This window comes from Tupaia chinensis, unplaced genomic scaffold, assembly GCF_000334495.1.
Source record: "Tupaia chinensis unplaced genomic scaffold, TupChi_1.0 Scaffold000179_1, whole genome shotgun sequence".
NCBI lineage: Eukaryota > Metazoa > Chordata > Mammalia > Scandentia > Tupaiidae > Tupaia > Tupaia belangeri.
The window spans coordinates 3,813,994-3,837,737 of record NW_006159654.1 but is presented as its reverse complement, the minus strand read 5'-3'; the positions used below and the strand labels follow the sequence as shown (position 1 = coordinate 3,837,737).

The window sequence follows — 23,744 nt, the reverse complement described above, 5'->3', positions numbered from 1 at the left end:
ACCCTCCCAGCCGCTGCTGAGGCCCTGGGCAGACCTCGACAGCGGCTGGGAGGGAACTCGAACTTTAATTGTTGCATTTCAGGTCCCAGAGGGGAGTGTTGTGTGACCGACTTATTGTTTGCCTGTGTTGTGAGCTTCTCGGGACCTAGATTCCTCTCCTTTTGTCTGCAGGTAGCGCTGGTGGATTGGAATCTGGAAGCAGGTGTAAAGTGTAAAGCTGCCCTGGATGAGCAGTTTGAACCTCAGAAGACCCTGTTCATCCAGTGCGATGTGGCTGATCAGGAACAACTGAGAGGTGAGACGGGGGGAATCTATCCTGGCAGAGCACGCCCTGCACAGGCAATAACCTGAAGGCAGCCAGGCCAAAGAGCCAGGGACGGGAGCAGCCAGCTGGCTGCCTTCTGGAGAGCAGTTGCTTCTGCGCGCCAAGAGATAGCTTGGACTGTTATGTTTCCTACTGGCAACCCAATCTCCATAAAAACTAAAGGAAGGCAAGACTGCTTGAGAAATCGTTTTATTTTAGTCATCTGGCAGCACATAGTGTAATCAAAATGCTTTCGTGTATTCAAAGACAGTGCTGCTAAGTAATTATTAAATGATTGAAATTGCAGATGAACTTGGACACGTTAAGTGGGCTAAGGGACAATGGTAAGCAGCCTTACCCAGCAAGCTGGAAGGCACAGAGTCCAGTGACAATCAAATGTGGCAATGGTTTTCTTTTCAACATAGTAGAGCACGAATTTGAGGATCGCCGTCACAGAAGCACTTGATGGCTTTAGCCGTCTAGTTTTTCCCCAGGGAGATGTTGCCTTAAAATAATAACTGCATAGCATTAGAATTCTAGAAGGAAAATCTCTATCAGCCTTTCCCCAATGCTTTCCTTTTTATGTCTACTCACTTAAAATACACCAACCTACTTGTGAAAATTCAGGGGCAATATTGGCATAGGTAATAAATAGTTTTGGTGGTATAGAGGCCCTATAAATTTGCATGAAAAATCACTCCCTCCCCACCCTGGGGAAAAATGAAAGGTTTGTATTTCACAAAGTTTGATTCAAAGAGATTAAGTAAATTGTTAGGCACATTTTAAATAAAGGGGTCAGAAAAGTTTCATGAAATTAATTCTGGGGCTTCTGTTCTTAAAGTGATACTGAGGGGCGAATTTCCCTTAAAATGAGGGAATATTATGTAACAGGGTGAAAATGGACGGGTGGGTTAGGAAGGAGTGTACCTGCAGATAAGAGAAATTGTTTTAAAGGAAATTACGTCATTGAAATCCGAAAATATGAGTAAGGACCTATAGCATAGATTAGATTAGAGCAGATCTATGAAGATAGTCTAGTGAACACATTTTGCCAGAGGATAATTTTGTTGATTGCACATGATATTTCAGATGAAGGCTAATATTCTGTCAAATCCCAGCATCCATACAGATGGGCTAAGAAACTGTATAGATAATCCAGAAGCCATTTCTGTCTCAACTTAATGTAGTCTCACATGACACTTCAATGTTTTGCTTGCCAGTATTTAAAATTAGTACCTCAGCCGTAAACACATTCCATAAGGATAAATGATTATGGAGAAGGAAGCTCAGACACATAATGAGTGACCAGGAGAAGGCATGTTGGTCATGAGAAATCCACAAGGTCTGGGCATCAGCATTTATTCACATCTAAGGAAATCATGGCACTAATCTTTCAGTTCAGGATTTAATGTTGCCTACAACTTTTTAGATTGTTTAAACACATTGAAATTTAAATAAAAAAATGCAATGGTAAAAAGGTTTTTTGGAGATGATCTACATGTAACTCACTTTATAAGTGAGCAAATGGAAGCATGGAGAGTTTAGGTGAATTATGGAGTGCCAACGTGTATAAACGCCTGCAAGAGCTAGATGTAAATTGCATGAACCCCAGAGTTCAGTGGGATGTGGAAAGAAGAAGGTGAGGGCCGGATGATGACACCGTGGTAAAATGCAGTACTCTGTGTGGCTGACCCACATGGGAAGGTCCTGGATTGGCATCTGAGACCTCTGAGTACACCCACATTCGTGTTCCCATGCCCTAGGGCTGGCTGAAGCTGGTGATGTCAAGACCTGTTGAGGATGCTGTCTCTCTCACTCATGAAATGAAAAATGAATAAAAAAATTTTGGAAGGAAGAAGGAAGATAGTGTATGATATGTCACTGAGCTCTAAGTATAAGGAGCATGGTAGAGATCAGAATGAAGAAAGAATATTAAAGAAGCAGTTAGACATACACATTTCCCAACCTCATTTCCCATAACACAGGGCTGTTCTGTGAAGTTATGAAGAGCAGATCATACTTAGGATAGAAGGAAAGAAAATACTTACCCAGAAGATCTTTTCTGGAACCAATTTGATATCTTAAGAAACAGTTTAAAAATTCCCCGAAAAAGTAAACAGTTTTTATTTTGTTATTGTTGTTTTCCATTCCAGTGCAATGAGTGTAAAGAATACACATGTTTTTAGTGATTAACTTAATTTATCCATTTAGGAACTGATTAATCTATGTCTTCCCCAATATGTCTGGTTGTTGTTAATAATTCTATGAACTTGTTTCAATTCAAATAAAGTTTGCATTCATCTACCTATTTTTTTTTTTTTTGAGAGGTTTTCGCTATAGGGCACATGCACTTGCTAGACAGACAGAGAGAGACATAGAGACAGAAAGCAAGATATCACCCCCAGGGGGGATGGTCACACCGCAATCCCTTCTCCTCCATTCTCCTCTTGGGATCTTGGGCACGCATGCACACACGCCTGGTGTGAGTTTAAGCCACTGGGTCCGGGACTCGAACTGCGGTCAACTATGTGGGAGTCCAGCGACATAGCCATTATGCTAACTACTGGTTCCCTCATCTACCTATTTTAAAGAATTCACATGTTGATTGGAGATCTGAGAATACATTTCTGTCACATAGAAGAAAAAACACAATTTTTACCTTTGCCTCAAATGTTACGACTAGAACAAATAGTAAAAGGCCAAGGGAAACAGTATACATAGATAAAACTATGTAAAAGGCTGCTTTGTAGAATAATGAGTTGCTCAATACTAAAATGGTACAATCCAGTTTGGGCTGCTCTTTAAAGGGTTTGCAAGAACTGGACATGTGCTTGGACAATGTAATGAGTAGCAGTCAAACCTCAAAACTCGTGAAAACTTTGCACTAGCTGAATACAATATTATATAGACTACTAATATGAAGTAGTGTAATAGTAAAAAATTGAAAAAAAGGTGAATCAGTAAACATTAAAGTTTCAATAATCGAATAAAATCAACTGACGAAAAATAGACTTTTGCCTACTAGAATATAAAAGCTTGCTGAAATGATCATAATGGAACTGGATACACAAGACTCATGTTAATGTAGCACTTTATGAGCATAATGTGGCTTATCATGAAGAAAGTTTGTCATAGACAAAGCCACCATGCTCCTATAACTTCTTAAGGCAAAAAGAGATGCTAGTTGGTCAAACTGACTTGAAAGAGGTCTTAGCTTAAGGTGCTCAGTTTTTACTCCATTCAGTTACTGTTATAGAACTTTAATGTGCATAAAAATCATTTCAGGAGACACAAAAGTTTAGATTCTGCTTCAGTAGGTCTGCATTGTCTGCAGAATTCTGCATTTCTAACAAGTTCCCAGGTAATGCTGATCAATGCTGCTGGTCCTCACATCACACATGGAGAACCACAAGGAATTAAAGCACAACCTATAGGTGTACTCTTCACAATGAGGATAAATAAATAAATAAATAAAAATTCATGTCATGGCATAGGTTATGATTAAAATGTGTATATGCAAAATAGGAAAATATCTATAATATTTTTTTCTTAGATACTTTTAGGAAAGTTGTAGACCACTTTGGAAGATTGGACATTTTGGTCAACAATGCTGGAGTGAATAATGAGAAAAACTGGGAAAAAACCCTGCAAATTAATTTGGTAAGCTATCTTATTCATGTTTATTGCCTATAATTATTCAATGACATGTTTATAAAGAAAAAAAAGTTCATATTCTAGGGTACCTCAGAAGTTCATGGGAAGATGAACTTATTTGAGGTTATTTTGGTGCAAAAAAATATTGAAGCTTCAAGATAGAAAAGGGAAGTTACAGAAAGCTAGGAAAAAAAGCATCTTCTTTTATAAATAGAAAAACATCTGAGGGCTTTAGTTATGAAAATTAATTTGTCTTAAAACATTAAAATGAAACGTGGGAAAAAAAACTATAACTGATTGCTTAACTCATGGGTTGGTAAACTATGATCCAGGGCACAAAATGACCGACCATTTGTTATTGTATGACCTACAAGTTAAAAATGGTTTTCACATTTTTAAATGGCTGAAAAAGTCACGAGAAGACTAATATGAAATATATGAATATATGAAATCTGTATTTCAGTATCTATGAAGTTTTAGTGGAACACAGTGACGGTCTTCATTTTCCTATTGTCGATCACTACTTTCATGCCAAACAGCAGAGTTGAATAGTTGTGACAGAGATCCTATGGCACACGATGCCTGAAATATTTACTACCCGGTCTTTTACAAAAAAGCATGCCAACTCCTGATTTAACTTATTTTAAAAACGAATCTTAATTAAATGCCAGGAATATAACAGATCACAAGGTTAGAATGATAATTGAACCTTGGAATTGACGAGATGTTCATCCTGAGAGTCAGTGAGTGTGTTTGTATGTACATGCGTGTCTACATATGTGTGTGTAGTTTCTACAATGTTCAATGCTTGCTTAGTTTTTACTTAAACTATTATTATTAGATGTAGAATTAAGAAAAAAAGTTCTGTTTCTTTTTTTCCATTTTATCACAATTTGTTGAACATCTCATTTTATTAACATCCTTGACATAAGTTATTGGGGTTTAAAAAATCCAAACCCTAGCTAAAACAAAATGTCAGATGAGCCGTACATGGGTCACCCTGACCTTGATAAGGTCATTCCTACTAATCTTGCAAGGCAGTAGATTTTAAAGTACAATGTGACTAATGTGTGTGTGTATAAACGTACAGGGAGTGGCCTCCTACTTCATGATAACCTCCTAAGAGATTATAAACTCCTTGAAAACAGGAACCATGTTGAGTTCTTCTTTGTTCCTCTTTCAATAATCAACAGTTTCTAGAAGACAGTGCTTTGTTAATAAACTTTTGGCTTAAATTGAAATTCCCATGAGTAATTACTTAACTGCAATAACAACTTGGTAGAGGTAATGAGAATCACACTACCCTTCAAAAGAACTGGATGTATAAACCCCACCTTGAAAGGGTACAGTGTTGCTCCCCAAACTTGATAGATGCCTTAAAATCCTTAAATCAAGAACAAAAGCCCTTCTTAGAGTTCTTTTAAAAATTTGTCTCCTGTGTTTCTGGTTCATTTTATTTGAAAATAACTTGAAACTTTCATGTTTCACTCTTAAAAGCTTTCTGAAATACTGATTGCATATATATATTTGGAGAGAACTGACTACTGCTTTTTTCTGATTAAGGTAATCCTATAAGGGACCAGCAGATGGTATAATGTTTACATTGCTGGACTCCCATGTAGTTGACTGCAGTTCAATACCCAGACCCGGCAGCATAAACCTCACACTGAGCACATTTTCATGTGTGGTCAAACTCCCGAGAAGGGACTGGAGGAGAAGTGATTGCAGCATGGCAAATCCCTCCTGGGTGGTGATTTTTCACTTTCTGTCTCTGTGTCTCTCTCTGTCTCTTCGGTGAGCATGCACACCCTACAGCAAAAACCTCTTTAAAAAAAAAAGAATAAAAAAGGGACCAGCAGTGGGCGTAATGGCTATGTCCCTGGACTCCCATGTAGTCGATTGTGGTTCGAGTCCTGGACCTAGTGGCTTAAACTCACATTGTGCCCAAGATCCTGAGAGGAAAATGGAGGAGAAGGAATTGCGTCATGGCCATACCCTCTGGGGGGTGATTTCTCACATTCTGTCTTTCTATCTCTCTCTGTCTCTCTGGTGAATGCACGCACCCTATAGCAAAAATATCTCCAAAAAAAAAAAAAAAAAGATAATCCTATGATTTTCTTCTACTTTAGGCTAGGAATATAGTGAAATAAATGAAATATTTTCTGACTGTACATTTCTTGGCTAAATCTTACTTTATTATGGTATATGCATATTTAATAAATCTTATTTAATACTTTATTTGGTATCTGTCTCTCTGTACTTATATGTCATATTTGCTTATAATTTTTTCTTATAATGTTGATATTTGGTTTGGGTGTCAATTATATTTTGGCTTACCATTGTCTCCTTGGTCTGCCAATTTCTGAACAGAAGGTATACATATCTTAAATGACAAATATCAGTTTGCCTGTCTCTTTCTGTAATTCTGCAGATTTGGACTCTATATATTATGAATCTGTAATATTCAGATCATACATTCCTAGTAATGATAATTTATTAATCTTTTATTTTTTTAAGTATAGCCTTGTTTGGTGCCTGTGGGTGTTTTAATCTGTTATAAATTTCTTGATATAAGACTGGTACCCTATCATGTTTTAAAATTTACATTTATCAAAATGAAAAAGCTATATCTTTTTTCATTTCTTTATTTTGAAAATGAAAATAATCTTTTATATTAAATTTGTCACTTGCTGATGCCTTATTGTGAAATCTTATTTTTAAAATTACATCAGAGAACATGCACTTTTTATTTTAAAGGGTTCTTTTTATTGTAAATTTAAGCCATTAATATTTATTTTTACTCTTCTAGTTAATATTTTAATATTTACCATGCTTTGGTTTGTTTTCTTTTTTTTTAATTTCTTAATTCATTAGATAACTTTGATTTTTTTGCCGGTAAAAACATCAGATATTTTTTATTTCATCTTCAGTGTCTACTCCAGACTTATTAAGAATCATACTTCATTACATCCTTTGCTTGCCATATAAAACAAAAAATAAATAAATATACAGCCAATTGAAAACTGCAGAAACTTTGGTTTTGTTTTGTTTTGTGAAAGATATTTTTGTGATAGGTAGTGTGTGCTTGCTGAAGAGATAGAGAGAGAGTGATAAATTACCTCCCATGGAGGATGGCCATGCCACAATCCCTTTTCCTCCATTCTCCTCTCTGGAGTTTGGGCATACATGAACATGCTCCTGGTGTGAGTTTTAAACCATTGAGTGCAGATCTCAGCTATATGGGAGTCCAGTGACATAACCATTATGCCTTCTTCTGGTTCCAGGAACTGTAGGAATTTTTAAGAACATGTTTTAAATTTTTTAATTATTATTTTTTTGGAGAGGTTTTTGCTATAGGGCATGTGTGCTGGCCAGAAAGACACAGAGAGACAGAGAGATAGAAAGCAAGAAATCACCCCCCAGAGGGGGATGGCCACACCACAATCCCTTCTCCTCCGTTCTACTCTCAGGATCTTGGGCACGCACACAGACATGCCCGGCATGAGTTTAAGCCACGGAGTCCGGGACTCAAACCGTGGTCGACTACATGGGAATCCAGCAACATAGCCATTATGCTAACTGCTGGTCCTAATTTTTTTTATTTTTTGGAGAGGTTTTTACTATAGAGCACTTGTGCTCACCAGAAAAGACAGAGACAGAGAGACAGAAAGTGAGAAATCATCTCCCGGGGGGATGGCCATGCCATAATCCCTTCTCCTCCATTTTCCTCTCGGGATCTTGGACACGCATGCACATGCACCCAGTGTGAATTTAAGCCACTGGGTTAAGGACTCGAACCACAGTCGACTACATGGGAGTCCAGTGATATGGCCATTACGCTAACTGCTGGTCCCAAGAACATGTTTTCATGGATTTATACCACTTTCCTAAACTACATAAAGCAACAATTTTTTGACTCAAGTTGTCCAATTAAAAAGGCACAAATTGTACAGTAGCTATGTCCATTTAACATTACTAATATTTTTAATAAAACTATTAAAATCAGTAATATCGTACATATTTTTATAGATAACGGTCACTGGGTAACAAGTTCCTATATTAGGTGTGTTCATAGCAGATACTTGCTATAGCTTTTCTCTGAGAAATCAGTTGACAGAAGCAGTGTGCAATGGTCAAAATTAATATAAAGAAACATGAAAATGGTGAGTTATCACATAGGCACAGGATTCAAATTATCAGTCTTCATCCAGCTGAGAAAGCATTTTTTTTAATGCAATCTGTATTAATAGCAACTGCTCCAAGTTGAAAAGTACCTACATCATCTGCAAATAGGAAATTCTGGAAGACTAGGGGAATTTTATTGTGACTCCTTCGGTTAACAACTAACTCTTCTGGATTCTTCCCCATTGGAATTTAGCCAGCCTTTATCTTGCCTGGGACTCTGTTGATATCAATTTTTAGTTTAACTTCAAGGATTAATGACATTTAGTTTTCCAGAGAGAGAACTAAATTAACATTCTTTTTTTTTTTTTTTGGAGAGATTTTTGCTATAGGGCGTGTGCACTCGCCAGACAGACAGAGAGAGACATAGAGACAGAAAGCGATAAATCACCCCCCATGGGGGATGGTCACGCTGCAATCCCTTCTCCTTCATTCTCCTCTTGGGATCTTGGGCATGTATGCACACATGCCCGGCGTGAGTTTTAAGCCACCGGGTCAAGGACATGAACCGCAGTCGACTACGTGGGAGTCCAGCAACATAGCCATTATGCCAACTGCTGGTTCCCAACATTCTTTAACCCTGTATAACTTAAAAATGTTTACTTGCCTTCCTACCTACACCCAATGCAAGCGTAGATTAGAGCCTGACCAATCATTGTCCTTCTAACTTGATTATCATTTTTAGTGAAATGCAAATATTTGCACATGGTTTATATCTTTTTATTTGTTAGACTTTGCCCTGAATGTAATTTACCTCTTTGGGTCTAATACAATTCCATGTTTGTTCTTTTGCATGTTTTTTCAGGTTATTATCTATGTCAGAAAGTAACCACTCAGTCAAAAGATTTCACCACTTTTGTTGACTTCTGAAATTATAGACTACATATTTATGCTATTCCCATAGAGCTTACTAGTTTTTCAACTTTCATAGAATAACGTGTATATGTGAATAATTTTTGCAAATGAACAAGTTCTTTCAATGCAGAAAACTATTGTTTTGGTCTTCCAGAGTAGATGTTAATTAACATTTATTGGGTAAACTGCCATCATGTATATTTTGCATGCACGAGTGTTCCTTTCAGTGTCTTAGAACAATGCTTAGATCATTTCCTAATGTATCAGTGCTGCCAGATGGTGACATCCGTCCTTCCACTTTTACTCTTTACCAAACTTACCCCTTCCTTATTCTTTGTGCTGCTGATCTCCCCCCTTTCCACACAAACTTCTTCCCAGTCTTTTGTTTACCTTGAGGCATTCTATGATTCCTCCTTAGTCTGAAGTCAAGAGCCACAATATTACTTAGAGCTGCTCAGAGCTCACGGAATGTTAATAAAGAAAGGGTCTTTGTAATACTATCAAAGGTGACTCTGGCAATTGGGCACAGTTAGACGTAACTTTGGGTATTGATAAGGTAATTATGTAATGCTCTTCCTTTAACTTTCTGAAGCTTTAATAAACCTAAATAATTCATTCTCATTGAAGTGGGATTTATAATTTAATTTACACATATAGCCAGTAGAGATTAAATCCCTTGGCATATTCAAATAAAAGTGAAACAAAATAGATCAGCAGGTTCTTTTCCTTTTCTGAAATACACACATATCTGTCTAAAGATTTGTGCTAGAAAAGGTATGCATTCATAATTATTCAAAATTAGAATTCAGTCCTGAATCTATAATTTGTGAACTGTCATTTTATTTTTCTGACCTTCAATTGTCCTGTTTGTGAATATGAGAAAATTTAGCTTCTCATAACAGTCCTGTAAAGATTGTTAAACTTAAATAAACCATAATTTATGATAAGAATTCAGCACATTCAGTGCCACTACATTTTATTTATTCAATAATTACATTTTTTCCTATGGAGTACCAAAACTTAGTTTTTTTTCACTATCTCGTTTGTATGAGGTGGATTCTTCTGTCTTATTTTACCTTTAATGAAGAGAAGAGAAAATGAATAGGACATTACTGTTAAATGTGCTCCCTTTTCTCCCCTCTGAAGGATGCTGATTACAAATGAAATTAGTAACTATTGTCTGCCATTGCTACTCCTTAATATTGAAAGATCCAGTTGAACTATGTATCATAAGACAGAATGTGTAAAATTGTGAGTAGTTCCAGTAAGGGAGAAGACAATAATATTTATCCCTAAAGACAAGTAAAAATTGAATATTTTTGAACATTAAAAATAGAGAATAGAAAGGAATTTTGGAAGAAATAGTCAGCTATATTAGTATCCCTTGGCAACTGAAATGGAGAAAATATAAGGAACTTAAAAAGTCAAGTAGAATACTTTATATGCCAGATTTTTACAAAAATTACTGTGTAGTGCAAACACCATAAATAAACTAAGAGGAACTAAAGAGTGGATACAGATGAGAGAGGGGAAATTAATAAGTAACAGGTTAGAAATTCAGTAATAATGTTTATGTGTGTGTGTATGTGTGTGTTGTAGAATGACATTATGTCTGATAAGAAGAGTTAAAGTGAGGTAGGCTATTACCATTTGTCCTTTTATCTTTATTACTATGGACCTATTCCAATGTAGAAGAATTCATGAGAGTGACCTTAAGTTATAGAATGCTTTAATTTGTGAAAAAATAATTTAAGATTTGGAATATACACAATTATAATTTAAGTACTACATATGAACATTGTATCTTTAGAACCAAAAATATTGAGTAGATGTGCATTAATCAGATTATTTTGTTAATAACTGATTTTTAAAAAATTTTCTGACTATGCTAAATTAGAATTTTCTATGCAGGACAAGTGTGAACTCTTAACCACTTTCACATAATGGGCTATCATAATATATAGATTTCAGTATTTGTATCTAGAAATGTCTGTAATTTTTTTCCTAAATGCTTGATATTATAATAGCCCAATCTATAAGACATATAAACATTGTTTAAACAAAAACAATTTAGACTATTAACAGAAAACATTTCATTCTGTGGGTTTTTTTAACAGTTCCTATAATGTAGTTATGATCTGGGATAAAGAGGAGAAGAGGCAAGGAATATCATTTAAGCCTAGCCAAATCATTAGCCATTGTCTTGTAGGTGAGGTGACTCTTATAGATTTTCCCTGTGAGCCCTTTTGTTTGAAAAGTTACTCACTTCTTAACCTTATAATAGATGAGAAAAATAATCCCTTGCCTTCTTCCTCTAAAGATCTAGAAATAAACGTCACTTTTCAAAAACACTAAAATGAAAGCCTGAACATCTCCAAATTTTCTTTCTGGCTACATATTAGAGATGTTGAAAACACAAATGCAGCATGTCAGCAAAACTGTAAATACCTGAGAATAACAGCAGAGTGCCAATAAGCATAAACCAAAATTCTGTTCAGACATGCTGGAGACTTGGGCAGAAACTACCAGAATCTAACTGACTTCAGTAATTTCAGACATCTACATTTTTCCTTCTTATATAAACAATTCATGTTTCATTTTTCCTTTTTCAAAGGAATCATGGGGAGGTTTTACTCATTCGCTCTAAGCCTTCTTAATACCAAACTGATACATGGCTTAAGTGAGTGGAATCTTCAGTTCACTGTTTTGTTCCAGAATTATTCAATGCTATTAGGTAAGAGAGGCAACTCTGAATGCTTGTCAAGAATACTTCAGGCCAGGTCCATAGCCTAATGGTGAAAGGAACCAGATCCCACGGCTAACCACAGTTCAAATCACAACCCCAGAAGCTTGAGAGACATACTGGGCACATATGCATGTGTGTTCATATTCCAACAGTATGGAGAAATGGAGAAGGGATTGTGGCATTACCATACCCCTTTGAGGAGATGCTTTCTCCATCTCTTTGTTTCTCTCTGGTAAGCACATTTACTCTCTGGCAATTAAAGATTAACAAACAATTAAAAAGAAAGAAAGAAATATAAAGGCAAAACTCCAAAAGGACATTTTAAGATAAAAAGATAAATACTGATATATGCTCTCAGTTTCAGATTCATCACCTATTGTGTCATCTTCTTTGTAGTATTGCAAAGCATGAAAAACAGTAGGAATTAAGCTGCCAAAAGAGAATTTTAAGTTTTTAGATCCTGAGCTGGAAAGGAGAAGAGTTTTTAATCTAAAAGGAAAGTAAATTTTTAAATATCAGTTTTATCTCTCAGGTTGTTTTCGGTAGTGGTGAATTCTTAAATGTTAGAATAAAGTCAGGAATAGCGCCTACCCATAGAGATAAGTAGCAAAGCAGTAAACTGTCAAAAGGATATCTGTTAGCAGTATTGAATACAACTATATGGTAGAGTTAATAAAGACCATATGCTCAAGTGACAGAATCTCCTCCACAAACAGGATATAACAGTTGGGTTCTTTCACACCACAATTAAGGATTGCTTGATGTTGCAGATCAGTGATGTCATCAGTTCCCAGTGTCATTTCCTCTCACCAATCAACCATACTTTTTTTTTCACATTTTTTTATTTCATTTTTTTCTACATTCAATCACATTATTTAGCTTACAAAATGAATATTTCAACAGGTGAACATCTCTGCCTAATACAGTTGATAAAACTATAAAATATCTTCAACAGATAATACCACATTTCTTTGTCCCAACCCGTCATCCATATTTATGTTAGTTTCATCTTCAAGATGCTAGCACTATGGCACTTGTTCCAGTCAGCAAATCCATACAAAGTCATGTAAAGAGGGTACTGTAACTTCCTGTTTTGTTAAGTGCATCAAACATTGCTAAATTGCATCCTGTTTCCAGCCCCCTACCTCCAGTAGATTGCCCCTCCAGTCTCACTTCTAGAGCTAGGTCACAAGCCAGCTCCTAAATCAGTTACTGGCAAAGAAAATGATAGAATTAGATTGATCAAGTCATCTTCCTCTGTATTACATAGAGAAAAAGTAGACATGAAAGCAAAATAGAATTCTTACTAGAGAGAAAAAAGGAGAAAATGAAAACTGTGTAGATAATCATGATCCAAGAGAGCAGATGAATGTGGAATATTTAGACATGCAAGCCATGTGCTAAGAAGAGTAAACAAATTTTGCATCAAATATTTAGAAAACCAAAAGATTATTTAGAATTCTTGGACATGCTGAGGATTGAATGAGAGTGACAAAAGACTATTGGAATACAACCTGTAGCGTATAATTTCATATTGGGCAACAGAGTGAAGTGATGATTTGCAGAGAAATGCTAAGCTCCACAATTGTTAAGCAAACAAAAGAGAATCCAGGGTCAATGACTAGATTAACGCATTTTAGAAAGCGCTTCCAAAGCCTTTCATTGATTATATTTGTAGAAATAATCCCTAGGTGTCTGGAATAGTAACAAAAACATCGACGTGTGACTCTGTGATTAAGAATAACGGCAATGTTGCTTTTCCCATTTATGCCTCTGGATTAGGTTTCTGTTATCAGTGGAACCTATCTTGGCTTGGATTACATGAGTAAGCAAAATGGAGGAGAAGGTGGCATCATTATTAATATGTCATCTTTAGCAGGTAAGAGCAATTATTAGCTTAATATTAGCATTTTCATATTAGCAATTTGAATCATGAAAATAACTCTTCACAGTATATTCATCAATTCACATTTGAAATTCAAACTCAGTTTCTTTTTTATAGTCTGAAATTTTTTATTATATGACAGCAAAAACATGAATTATATGAGTATTTATTTCTATTATCCTGTAAAAATTATAATACTATTTTTAAAAATTATATACATATACATATATATGTGTGTGTGTGTATATATATATATATATATATATAAAATTACTGTTTTTCAAAGGTTGTCATGAGATTCCTAAGCAATTATGCATGTGGTAAAAAAATGCTAAAGGAAAATTATCTCTGCTCTTATGTGATTTTTGTATGAGTGTATCTTTTTTTTTCTTTTTCTTTTTTTGGAGAGGTTTTTGCTATAGGTCGTGTGCACTCGCCAGAAACACAGAGAGACAGAGGAACAGAAAGCAAAAAATATCACCCACCAGGGAGAATGGCCACACTGCAATCCCGTCTCCTCCATTCTCCTCTTGGGATCTTGGGCACATACACACACATGCCCGGCATGAGTTTAAGCCACCGGGTCTGAGATTCGAACTGCAGTCGACTATGTGGGAGTTCAGCAACACAGCCATTACGCCAATTGCTGGTCCCAGAGTGTATCATTTTTAAGTATGGTATAGATAGTAGTTGAAATATGTTAGATTATTAAACCCAAACATGTCATAAGGCAGAAGGTCATTCCTTACTTATATATCAGCCCAGAGCAAGGTTGTTGTCATAGGGAATCTCTTCCATATGTAGTCATTTGGCGAATCTGGCTGGAAGGAGCTCTGTCATCTTCAGGCTTCCCAAGATTACTCTGAAATGGGTGGACCTCTTCTCTAGCAAAAAGAGAAAATTGGTGGGGGAATAGCTACTCTTTTAAACACGCCCGCAACCCCAACTCAGTAACCGTAAACCTTACTTCTCCTCACATTTCAGAATAAGACTTCATCTCATGATACACCTAATTACCAACAAGTCTGAAAAAGGTAACCTAGTTGTGAGCTTAAGAAAGACTCAGATGTTAGTGGACAGTTGATCTTCATTGCCCCATCATTCAATCCAAACCGTATTTTATTTTGAACAATATGATTTAATACTAGAGGATATCTTATTCCCCAGTGGTAGCTATAAACCTCCGATGGGAATTTTTGGAGCAATTTAGTCAAGTGACTTCTTTGAAACAAGCTTATTTAGCCAGTAAGTCATTGAGCTGGAATTTACATGTAACGAGCCGGAGAGATGTTTCCTTAGTCTTAACCACTAGATTATCTATCTCTTCTATGAGTTTATCTGGAAGGGTGTTTTTCTCTCCATGTATATCTTCAGTCTAAAAGAAAAGAAAAAGTAACTAAAATCCTGTGACTTGGATGAACTAATGACATTTGCTAATCTCTTCTCATCTCATGAGAATAGCCTTCACCTCAAAGCTGCAGTACTGGGACCAGCAGTTGGTATAATGTCTATGTCGCTGGACTCCCATGTAGTTAACCATGGTTTGAGTCCCAGACCCGGTGGTTTAAACTCACACCGGGCGTGTGTGCATGGGCACCCAAGATCCCAAGAGGAGAATGGAGGATGCAGCCGTCCCCCCTGGGGGCTGATTTCTTGCTTTCTGTCTCTCTGTCTTCCCTGTCTTTCTGGAGAGCGCACGTGACCTATAGCAAAAACCTCTCCAAAAAAAAGCTGCAGTACTAAACCTTCAGTGAAAGCTTAAGATTACCAAAACCTGTTTTTTGAAGTCATGGTAAAATCTTGAAAACATCTGGAGGGGAGCTTACTATAGTCACTAATCAAAACTTACCATAGACAAGAGCAATTTTAGGCATGGAACTTGGTGACTATTTTGCTTTCTTGGCTATGAGCTTGCTTTATTGCACTACCCACCCCTGGGTGTTAATTCTGGTCTTGCTTATTTGGATATAATATTTGGAATTATATATGGATCCTTATTCATGCAGTGAAACAATGAGTTGATATAAATTTAATGAGAAGATTGCTTATATTTTAAATGACCTTTCTAATATTGCTCCAATTAAATGAATATCCTAGCATTCCCAGTTGCTTTTCCCTCTGTTTTTCCTCTCACCATGTAGGGTAACCCCATTTAAAATGGTGAAGAAGCCTAAGTTTATTTTTGTCTACTCTGCTTGGTTTGTTACCCTCACCATTTTCAGAGTTGGTGCTCAGCATTCTCTCATCAAAATGTCAGGCTCTATACCTACTCTGTTTCTACTCTTTTTTTGTTGCCAAAGGCCAATCAGGACAGTCCCTGCTCCCTCTTACTCCACCCAAGGCCTTCACTAACATGTTTTCATTTCACTAAGAATGTTCTAATAAATTGCTTTGTATTTTATCCACTCACTGCAGCCTCCATTATTCCCATAATGAGATTAGTTTGGCTAAAATTCAGGGTATTATAATAAGGAGAGAAGTTATAAAGGAAGACCCCTTAGTTTTCAATTTTACATCCTTAAGTCAGCAAGCAGTTAGAGATCAGAGGACCACAACAACTGTCAAAAAATTATCAAAAGCAAAGTACTCCTAATGTGTGCTTCTGCTGTGCTTCCCAAATCTTCCTTCCTCAAAGACCTTTTTCCCTTTTTTCCCCTCTACTCTTCACCCTGCTAAGGAATTGCTGTGGGTACTAGGTAACTCAACCTGGTTTTATCTTTATGATCTGTTGCATATATTCAGTGGAGTCGTTTACTGTCATAGTAAAACCTTAAGTTGACATACTGGTTTGAGCAGAGAAGTTAATGAGTAATGACCACTGACGCAGGCAGAGTAGCAAATGCAATTAATAGTTTTAACAAACAAGAGTAGTTGAAGTGGACAGTGATTCCTCAGCACACTGAGGGATGGGCGTGCTCCAGTATAGAACTCCAGAAGTTCTGATCATTGTTGACCACGTGGGCTCTTCTATACAAGTTTTTGTTTATAAACATAATATACAAATGTGCATGCATTTTATTGTATGCATCCTTAGCTATTTTTAAAAAGTTAGAAGGAACAACAGAAGAATGAGGTCTGGTTTAGTGCCAATAGATAAACAACCACGCTGCCCTAATACATCTCAGAAGAGTCAAATGTCTTTCTTAAATGTTCAGTTGCTTCAGACTGTGGGAAAAGGAAAGTAATTGTCATAGGAAAAGCAATCGACCTACCCAAACTGCTCCCACCTGCCTGTCTGCTGAACAATAAGATCTTGGTGCTCACTAGAGACATTTTCTGTGCTTCAGAAACAAGTCACCCAGTGGCATTTTGTGAGAGACTCCATGAAGGTCTTCCTCAGGATTTAAAACATTAGAGACTCAAGAAGGTCATTGAAAATCATAGATATGTTTTAAATAACAACTCAGTGACATACCCACTCTCACTGTAAGTTTCATCTGAAATAATACATTTAGCTTATAGTTAGTGTTTATTAAGGAAGAAGTGATAAAATTACCACTTTAAATAATAGATTCAAGTTCATAAAAAGTATGTGGAGCATTTGCAGAAAAGAACTGGATATTTGAAAGTAAAAAAAAAAAATTAAAATTTACCCCAAGAGCTATATATCAATATTCCTTCTCAAGATGGCAGGACTAACTAATTGTGATGGTATAGACTATTTAAACAGAAACAGGATATTTAAATCACAAGGCTTTGGGACTACAACATCCTGGAGAATAATAGTTGAACTAGAATATCACAACAGACTAGAAATTTTAGGTGAAATAAACCATTGATCATTTCCTTCATCTTCAGGCCAAAGTAAGAAAATACCATGGTACCACACACTACACTACTGATGTGGAGCAACCCGGTTCTTGTAAATAACCTTGAAACAACCCAGGACTGATAGATGCCTGGGCTTTCTGTTTACCCACAAGCAAGCTGTCCCTCTTGAACTATTGAGTGGCTGGTGGCCTTGGACAGGATGAAAACCTGCTTCTCTGCCAGCTCTGCATTAGTGCAAACACTGAGCCTCTATCCTGGTAGGACACTCAAAGCATGCTGAAACTGCCTCTCCCCAATTCACCCATAAAAGATTGTGCTCAACTCTCAGCCAGGGTCAGAGACTCAGAGTGTTAACTTCTCCATGCCCACTAGTATATAAAGAGATAAAGGGTTCTCCCTTTTCTCTCTGGAGTGCTGTTTGCATCTCTCTGTGTCTGTTTTTTCTACAACACTACTACTACCCCTGATATAAGGAAGGTTTCCTAACACATTTAACAATTGTCAACTTTTAAGTATTATGGTAAACAACTGGCTATGTGAAATCATCTTCAACTTTACAAGTCCCTGCAGTAGAGGTCAATTTAATTATCTAAAATTTAATCTACTCTAAAAACCAGGCATAGTGATATATGTTTGTAGTCCTAGGTATTTGTGAGACTGAGACAGAAGGATGGCAGTACAGGGAGGTCTTATCTAAAAAAACAAACAAACAAACAAAAAAACAATAAAAACAGATCCATGGTTAGTTAGTTTCTTTTTTGGTTATAAAGAGAATGTGAGGTACCAGCAGTTAGTGTAATGGCTATATCACTGAACTCCCATGTAGTTGACTTCAGTTCGAGTCCTGGCCCCGGTGGCTTAGACTCATGCTGGGCACGTGTGCGTGCATGCCCAAGATCCCGAGAAAAGAATGGAGGAGAAAGGATTGCAGCATGGCCATACCCCCTGGGGGGTGATTTCTCGCTTTTAGTCTCTCTGTCTCTCTCTGTCTCTCTCTGTCTCTCTGGTGAGCACACGCGCCCTATATGTACTAAAGACAAACCTTTCTTAAAAAAAAAAAAAAAAGGAAAATGTGAGTGATTTAGATTGTTCTTTAGCACAGCTGCTGAGCTCCAGGTTATCATGTCAGATCAGTATCCTCAGATACACTATTTTCTTAAGTTTTCATAGCATTTCTAGATAGTCTATTTTACATGGTTTCTACCCATTTAATAAAACAAATATGTTTGTGGATTTAAAGTAAATGCCCTGTCTGAGGATATTTCAGTTTTTATATGAAATCTTTTTGAGTTTTTTACCTCCGAAGAGATGTAAAGATTAAAATTGGCTCTTATGAATGTGACTAGAAAGACTATTAAGGATAGAAAAGCTAATGTGGAAATGGAATTTAAATTTTGTTTTACTAAATGACTCTCTTTATTCTATATATTCTTACTTGTTCTTATGTCTTTAGTACATATGTAAGTTTCAGGAATTTAAATTTTTTTCTATATAGAATTATTTCATCAGTTGGTAGTTGTTTAGTGTTATAGTGATTGGTTTTAGAAAATACTTCTTTATTGTGTGTGCATAATTTCTCTCTCAATGTTTTTCTAAATTTATAGTTATGACAGAAATAAGCCTGCTACCAATTAGATTTGGTAAATTTGGGGGTTTCTATAAGTAAACTTAAATGATGGTGGGCATACTATTCTTGTGGCCAGCAGGTGGTGTGGTGGTCAAGGAACAGAACTCCCACATGGTCGAGCGTAGTTTAAGTCTCGGACTCAGCCATTTGAAAATCATGTTTGCCCAAAGTTTTGAGAGGAAAATGGAGGAGAAGGGAGAGCAGTGAGACCATCCCCTGAGTGTGGTTTCTCACTTTCTCCTCTCTGTCTCTTCAGAGAGCACATGCATTTTATGGCAAAAATGCCCCCAAAAAAAGAAAGGAAGAAAGAAAAAAGAAAGAAAAGAAAGAAAGAAAGAAAGAGAAAGATACTATTCTTAGCTTTTAAAACATAGGATATCCATTTTTAAGTGCAAGTAAGAGATTTCCCATAAAATTAATGATGACACTTCTCATTTCATGTTTTTTTCTTTCCTTTCATAAGAAAGAGATAGAGTGTCCAGCAACATAACCATTTGCTTGTCCCCCGGAGGGGGGGTGATTTCTCACTTTCTTATCTTTCTCTGTCTCTCCAGTGAGCACATGCACCTATCAGCAAAAATATCTCTCAAGAAAAAAGAGAGAGAGAGAGAGAGAGAAACAAGGACCCAAAAATGGTCTTCCTATGCAATGATCCTCCCCCCATCCTTCCAGCCAGCCAGGATCATAGGCACATGGCTGCACCCAGCATGCAGAGGTTGATCCAGGATCCAAACCCTGTGTCTTCCCATATGGCTTCAGTATCACAGAGTAGTGCCCTACTGTCTGCACCACCTCAGCCAGACCAGACCATAAAACATCTCTTTAGGCACTGCTAGGACCAGCCCTATAGCAAAATTCTCTCTCTAGAAAAAAAATAAAAGATAGAAACTGCTTTCTCATGGTCATAATACTTTGTTGTTTTTGTTTTTAAATTCATTAACACTGTGACAACATAATTTCACTGTGCTTTTAGGAATTGATCTGCAAGATTTTAAAAACCCATATTGATTCTAGCAACTAGTCATGTAGTCATTAAACTGGCAATATTCCCTTGAAGTGATCTTGCTGTTCCACCAATGAAACTCCATCTTCCCCCTGCACCTAGCATCCTCCCATTAGAGCTACACATTTCAACTGAGTATATTTAAAACATGACTTCATTATGCTTTGTACTTAAAAGGAACTATATGCATCATTCTTACATGAATGAACTTCTGTAATTTTTTTTTTTTTAAGAGAGGTTTTCACTATAGGGTGAGTGTGCTGTCCAGAAAGAGAGACAGAAAGTGAGAAGTTATCCCCCAGAGGGGATGGCCACACCATAATCCCTTCTCTTTCATTCTCCTCTGCATCTTGGGCGTGCGGGCGCACACACACACACACACACACTCGGCATGAGTTTAAGCCACCCAGCCAGAACTTGAACTGTGTTTGACTATGTGGGAGTCCAGCAATGTAACCATTCCACCATCTGCTGGTCCCTCTGTAGATCTTTTAGTTGGGATTAACATCAGTCTCTACAGTTTGCCAAAGTTCAAAAATCAAACCAATGTAGGTTACTGTACACAATTTGTAGAATTTGTTGTGAAAGATACATTTCACAACAAAAACTATAGTGTGAATGAATAGGTGAATAAGTTGATAAAATAATAATTTGGGATGTTACATCTTAAGAGATGTTTTACTTTTATTTATATCAAAATAGTAACACATAGTAGTGGTTATTAAGTGCCAGTCTCCACATTAAGTATTTTATTCAGTTCCTGCCCTAGAGCATAGAAAAAACCAGTGCAGCAAATAGCTGTTCCTTCTCTAAAAGCAACATACTATTAAACAAAGTGCTGGATTCAGGATGTGAGCCCAGCCAGCTTGACACTAGTTCCAAACCACCATGCTATAATCCCTCTCAATAAATTTAGTTTAAAGGACATTGGGGTTTTGTTTGTTTGTTTTTAAATTGCCTGAGGAAGCATGCACTCACCAGAGAGAAATACAGAAAAAAAGAAAAAGAGATGGGGGGAGAAAGCACCTCCCAATGGGGTGTGGTCACACTGTGATCCCTCTCTTCCATTTCTCGATTCTGTCAATATTGGTCTGGTGTTCTCCTTTTCTCTCTACTGTCAGGATCTGGGGCATGTACACATACTTGCCTGCTGTGTTTTTCAAGCTGCTAGGATTGGGTTCAAACCACTGCTGACCATGTGGAATCCAGCTCCCTTAACCATTAGGCTATGGGACTAGCCCTGTCTTGTTTTGTTTTGTTTTGTTTTGTTAAAATAGATCTCATTATGTTATGATCCTCCTGCCTCAGCTTCCCTGATGGGATGACAGGCGCACACCACCACACTCAGCCTTTAGGTTGGATCAGGATCCTAAGGCAGTCCTCCCACGCCATTCCAGCTTGCAGGGAACGGCGTCTGAGCAGTGCATATCACCATGCCTGGGCCAAGATGTTGTTTTTAAGACACTTTATTTCATAGAGCAGTTTTTAATTCATAGCAAAATTGAGCAAAAAGGGCAGAGAATTCCCATACATCTTTGCCCCCACAGGTGAAATCTTCCCCACTGGTGACATCCTCCTCAGCATTTGTTACAATGAATGAACTTACACTGACACATCATTGTCACTCAGAGTCCGTAGTTGACATTAGAGCTCACTCAGTATTGTGTTTTCTATAGGTTTGAACAAATAGATAATGACACATATCTATCACTATAGTGTCATACAGGATAGTTTCACTAATCTAAAACATCCTCTGTGCTCAGCCTATTCAGTGCTTCCTCGCACCAGACCCTGGCAACCATTGATCTTTCTACTGTCTCCTTAGTCTTCTTTTCCAGATGTCATGTTGTCAGAATCATGTGTAGCTGCAGTATATAGCTTTTTCACATTAGCTTCTTTCACTTAGAAACATGCACTTAAGATTCCTCCCTGTCTGTTCGTGGTTTGATAACTCATTTCTTTTCAGTGCTAAATAATGTTCTATTGTCTGGTGTACCACAGTTCATTTAACCATTCACTCATAGAAGGATATATTGGTTGCTTCTAAGGTTTAGCAATTAGGAAAAAAGCTGCTACAGATATCCATATGCAGATTTCTGTGTGAACATACATTTTGACTTCCTTTGGATAAATGCCAAAGCATATGATTACTGGATTGTATGGTGAGAGTAGGTTTAGTTTAGTAAGAAACCACCAAACTGCCTTCCAAAGTAGTTGTACCATTTTTGCATTCCCACCAGCAACGAATGAGAGTTTCTGTTGTTCTACCTCTTTGCTAGCCCTTGGTGTTTTCAGCATTTGGATTTTGGTCACTCTAATCTACGTATAGTCGCCTGTCATTATGTTAATTGGCAATTCCCTAATGACATATGATGTTGAACATATTTTCATATGCTTACCTGCCATCTAGTGAAATGGCTTTTTGCCTATTTTCTAATTGAGTTGTTTGTTTCCTTTTTGTTGGATCTTAAGATTTTCATGTGTTTTGGGAAATGTCTTTCATAAGTATTTTCTCTCAGTCCATGGATGGTCCTATTTTCTTGATAAAAGGACATATTTAAATGGTTAAATAGAATAAGAGATGACATTTTGGTAAAGTGGTGGTCCTCTCATTGGTTACATACATTTCATTTTACTATTTTAAAAACATATTTTATTATACTGCATCTTTAATGGAATTGTGTTTCTGAAATTAATTTGTTATGAACTTTTTGAATTATCAAACAGTTTTTTTTTCATTTTTTGTTTTTTGTTTTTTTAGGTCTTTGCCTATGACATGGGCAGTCACTAGAGAGAAATAGAGAGAGGGAAAGTGAGAAATCACTCCTCCAGGGAGGATGGCCATGCTGCAATTCCTTCTCCATTCTTCTCTTGGCATTCTGGGCACAATCAGCCATGTGGGATTCTAGTTCCTTATCTACCACACTATTAACCCTCTCACGCACTATATTTTAAAGAAAGAAAACAATTGGGAACTATAGTAATAAATAGCCCAAAGCTTAAGGCAGAGTAAGAGGTCCTAGCTGGAGGTCATGTGTATGAGAGAGAAAGAGAGAGGGAAAGAAAAATTGAGTTACCCACAGGAGTGTGTGTCATAGTAGTGGATAAAATTACCTAGCAAAAGAGTGTACATCGAACATAGAAAACAGAAGCAACCCAGGGACAGCTCTGTAGTTTTCTAGAATGTTTATGGATCTGGTCAAGGAGGAGGAGCCAGCAAAGGGCATGGAAAAGAAACTGCCAGAGAGAATGAAATAGAAGGAAACCATTTACAAGGGACATCTTTTAAGAGGAGCATAACTAACTGTGTTAGTTATTGCTGAAGAAAACAAAGATTTAGCCTTAACAAAATGTTGCTCTTAAGCAACCTCCATAAGATCTATTCAACCAGTATGGTCGATGAAAGCCTGATTACAGTGAATTGTGGAGCAAATAAGAGATGAGGAAAGTGGACACCATGGGTATACTGACTGTTTTCAAGACTTTTCTTATAAAGAGAAATGAGCATTAGCTGGAGAAAAGGGTGAGACAAAAAAAGTATTATTTGTAGATGACTGATTTTGCTCTATGCTCGTATATCAAAGATAGTGATTCTCATTTGATTCTACATTTGAGACCAACGACTCCCTTAAGCCTTCTAAAATACTTCAATCTCTAATTTCCATGATACAATACTTATTTTGTTTCGTACCTCTAATGGTTTTATTTTTCAGTCTC

The 23,744-nt window shown here is 36.9% G+C and overlaps 1 protein-coding gene across 1 annotated transcript in view; it reads left to right on the top strand.

Moving 5' to 3' along the window:
• HPGD (15-hydroxyprostaglandin dehydrogenase) overlaps positions 1 to 23,744 on the top strand; it is a 35,390-nt gene that overhangs the window by 454 nt on the left and 11,192 nt on the right. The window contains exons 2-4 of the mRNA XM_006146471.3: positions 172 to 295; positions 3,858 to 3,964; positions 13,524 to 13,620. Coding sequence (XP_006146533.1) covers positions 172 to 295; positions 3,858 to 3,964; positions 13,524 to 13,620 — 328 coding nt within the window. The remainder of the gene's footprint in view (positions 1 to 171; positions 296 to 3,857; positions 3,965 to 13,523; positions 13,621 to 23,744) is intronic.